Consider the following 4407-nt stretch of genomic DNA (forward strand, 5'->3'; position numbering starts at 1 on the left):
TTAGCTTTGATTTTGTTTTAGAATTAGAAATATTATAGCAATTTATACGGTGTCTGCTTAGAACAACTTCACTTTTATACAATGTATTAGATGGCCGCCCGCTTCAACTGTCCAATGATATGTCGAACTCTAATTTTAGCAAAACATGATTCAACCTCTTTCTCGAACCAGCCTAACCCCTTCAATGTTCGCCTGATTGTGTCCCACCAGCTTTCATTCGTCAACGGATTAACAAGAGCTTGTTCACTTTCGTCTGTCTGCGTTAACCCCCCCCCCCCCCTCCACTGACATACCCAACTCATCAGACGCCAGGTAACTTTACAACACTATAAGACGAACTTCTATAACCATGATCCTTATAATCATACTACTGGAGCTGACTCCAAACTTTGTGAACCTCAAGGCACGGAAACAGACTTTTAACAATTCTGAAAACGAAGTGCAATTTAAACTATTAGTAGTCGTGTACCTTACAATGATAGACATTTAAAAAAAACCATTATTATTCTGTGCCTTTTCCTCCAATTGCATAACTCAGAATCGGATTGGGTCCATCTTTATTTTCCTTTTTGCCTGTGATGTAACGCCGAAAGCAATGTATTGTGACAACTCCTCACAGTGCAACAGTGCGAATATGCGTGCCGTCATGATTTATTGTAATAATAATAATAAAAATAATAATTATAATAATAATAATGATAATGATAGTAAGTTTAATCGCTACTTTGTATAAAAAGTCCTTATCATTATAAAAGTACTATTATCATTAATGAATGATAGATTCTGTTATCATTATTTAAAAAGGAAAATGCAAAATGTCAGTCACTAACTTTGTTTGTACGTCTTTGCCCATTCCTCGTTGGAAAATTGGATATCTTCAAACGGTTTCCCCGCAGCAGTTAACACAAGTTTGGTTATCTCCGGCCGGCCCACGACGCCAAAGTAGTAGATCTTGGGTACCGACATGATGAGGTATACTGTTGGATGAGGGTCGGTACTGGGGAGTGCTTCGGTTCTTCGACGTCTGCTGTGAAAAAATTTTGAATTCGTCAATGAGAATTAATGCAATTTAGGAAAAGAATGGCACGTTCCAACACAAACAGACACATTTTTGTATCATAATATCTAAACTCCTCATGGCAAGGTATACTGTTGAATGAGTGATGGTACTCGGGAGTGGTTCGGTTCTTGGTCGTCTGTTGTAAAAAGATTTAAATAGACGTTGAAGAGAAATGTAAATAAAGAACAGAAGGGCACGTTCCAACACAACTATAGTGCGATCAAATATTCGTGAAGCAACTTATCGTCAAAGATTTCCTCAACTATCGTCCATAAACTCTGCAGCTTTTTCAAAGGGACTTGTATCAATTTGTCTTAAAATATCAATATTTTTATAAACACGTGTTAGCTGTATTCTAAAAACTTCCTTAATAAATACAAATAAAAAATCCCAGTAGGTGGTTTCTTCTGGTTTTAAAAGGTTTACAGCTAAGACAATATCGCTTTTTAAAGAGAATGTCGGTCATTTTTTGTAAACGCGAGATTATCTTTATTGAACGCATGTTTTGAGAATTTTTGGGGCAAAAAAAGTGTTCACTATAAAATTAAAAAAGGTTTTGCAACTAAAAAGTGTCATTGGTGAGCTGTGACGTAAGCCATATGCGCTAACAGTTGGATGAGGCACGGTACTGGGAAGTGGTTCAGTTCTTGCACGTCTGCTGTGAAATGATTTTGAAAGATGTTAAAGAGAGTTAATGAGAATAAAGAACAGAAAGGCACATTCCAACAGAACTAGACATTATGTATCATAATATCTGCACTCGACATGATGATGCCAACAGTTGGATGAGAGATGGAACTGAGGAATTCTGTGGGAATGCTGCAAGTTGACGGCCAAAGCAAACAAAAGAGATACAAACTCCACCGAGATGGACACAGCTAACTGTGTGAGCTTGACACCGTGACTGAAATTGAAAGATCTTTCTAGGCAATAGGTTCATCGAGGTCTCTAATCGTAATTGTAACTGTAGCTAATCGTAATTGTAACTGTAGCTGTGTTACGCTTCCGTCGAGACAATTTAGATCATTTTGGATGCGGGCTTCTGACGCCGGTGGGCAAAATCCGGATAATCTACAAGGATAACTGGATAATTCTCAATAAAACATTATCCGAATCCAGACTCTTAACTCTCTTTCCTGACCTGTTTGCTGAAGTGGGTGCACCCATTTGTTGAAGTAGTGCTAACCCGTTCGTCGGAGTGGTTCATGTCATATTATTATTTGCCGAAGAGGTGCACTAACATAGTATTTGGATTTTGCTAAAGCGACTCATTGCCCAGCCCTACCTACCAGGCTGAGAGGGATACAACGTCCGAGCAAAACTACCGAGATATTCGATTGAAAGTTCTCTGCACTTCCAACTTTTCGAGTTTAAAAAACCCAAGAAACATGAAACAGAAGAACGAGAATTTTACCGTGTCTAGTTACCTCAATAGAATTTTTCATCAACTGCTAAAGGCTACACACTGATGTTCATTTTAAAATATCTATTCATTTTTACTTCTTAAGTGAACCTACCTTGACTAGATGCTATCGGACTGGAATCCCTGCTTAGACTGTGGGAACTGTGAGCAGGCCCGGAGAATATATCCTGGATTTTTTTTTAAAAACCTCGCAGGTTAACCAGGTTCACGGTATAACGCTGGTTAGCATAGGTTTAACGTTTCTAGGCCCGGTCCGACAGACTTGATAACAGCCATCCGGTTGTTCTCTCTGACGCCTGGCAGGCTAACCAGGGTCACGGTTGTTAGGGGAGGGGGGGTTGCTGTTTTTGGGGGAGTTTGGAGCTCGAAATAGTTATACTTTTAAAGATAAAGATAGGGGGGATAGACATTCACCCACAGAAAGTCAAGAGTGAAGCGCGAGAGAGAGGTGGGGGTAGGTGGGAAGCAGGGGCGGATCGTGGGGCTAAAAAGTTGACGTGCACAATTAAGCTATTGCATGCTGGAGATAGTCAAGGGCAGAGTAAATGAGACGGTGTATATTTTTAAGATCTGGGTTGGTGAGGGAGGACCTCGTGCTTATATTTTCATTCTTTTTACTTGTTGCTTTCATTTCTAGTACTAAGTTTGTTTGTTACCTAAACATCAATTTCGTTCATCCTGTATTGGAAATGAACACTCAAATAAAAACGTTCACTACTCCACTACAAAACCATTCAAAGGCCCAACTCATAGGACGGTCACGTTCACCTCCCTCAAGTTCACAGTCACAGAGTCACTTAAAATAGTGGCAAGACAGACAATGAACCAATCACAATTCACTTGAGCACTTCGCTGGATTGCTCCGAGGCTCACATAATATTGGCAATGAATAGCCTACGGTCTTTCGCGTTTATTTTCAGCCTGCTTACTGTGGGCTATGTTTCGGCACTATTCGACAGGAGCACATTTGAGATGTGCCGTCTTATTAATATTAATGTACCGCCAAACTTGCTACGAGTGTCATCATCTCTTGGTTATCCTCAAGAGCGATTTATAGGTCAGGTTACACTGTTGAATATCCTATTATCTTTAGCTAAATCGTGTGGACTTTGGCATGTTTTACGGCGCTATAGACACGGAAATGACAGTGAGGACCTTGTTTTGATATAATATTTGGCTAATGTTTGTTTCTGGCTTCTTTCATTTTATTATTGTTGGTGTTTTACGTAATAGAACATTAAAAAATTTTGGGCGGCGCTGCGCGACCGTACTCTATCGACGAACCGCGCCTGGTGGGAGGGCAGTTTAGAGCAACCGTTTGTAAACAGCATACGCTACACTTTGGGTTGTCCTTTAGGCTGTTATTGAGCCGTCGTGGCGAAGCAAAACGACATCCCACAGGCGAAGTGCTCTATATAATTATTTTATATATTTCATTATTATTATTATTATTTAGGAAAGTGTTTTACGGCGCTCGCAACTGCATAAGGTCATATGAGTGCGGGGGGACACATTAAACATTTTGAGTAAGTAGGAAATTTTGAAATTTTCCCGGGTGGAGGCCAAAGCCTACTCTTATCGATTTTAGATCACCAAGGGATTTTGCGCACGGGACCTCAGAGATTTTTTGCTTTCGTCCTAGAAGACTAGGTGTAGATCCTTCCTACCAGAAAATCAGTAGTGTGGCTGAAAGACAGCAGTAAGAAGGAACAAAAGAGTTATTTCTGTGGCAATGAAACGGTTTTGAAGGTTAGGCATAGTCTACTGTTCATTGGTGATCATGAACGTCGCTTTACATTTAATTTATGAGGTTTACGTCTATGGGGGAATTTGACTGCGACAATGTTTCAAAATTAGGAAGGGAAGCAGTGATTATTTGATTATATAGACGCTTCGCCTCTGGTGTGTGTGTGTGTGTGTGTGT

At 40.0% G+C, this 4407-nt stretch overlaps 1 protein-coding gene across 1 annotated transcript; it reads right to left on the reverse strand.

Moving 5' to 3' along the window:
• Positions 1–830: 830 nt before the first annotated feature.
• Positions 831–2817, reverse strand: LOC106011898 (probable glutathione S-transferase 7; the record flags this gene model as incomplete). Its single annotated transcript, XM_013083071.2, is given in 2 exon segments — positions 831–1027; positions 2578–2817. A coding segment is annotated over 1 exon segment (136 nt), but the record flags the coding sequence as incomplete, so codon positions are not given.
• Positions 2818–4407: the final 1590 nt, after the last annotated feature.

This window comes from Aplysia californica, unplaced genomic scaffold (assembly GCF_000002075.1).
Source record: "Aplysia californica isolate F4 #8 unplaced genomic scaffold, AplCal3.0 scaffold00010, whole genome shotgun sequence".
In the NCBI taxonomy this organism is placed as follows: domain Eukaryota; kingdom Metazoa; phylum Mollusca; class Gastropoda; order Aplysiida; family Aplysiidae; genus Aplysia; species Aplysia californica.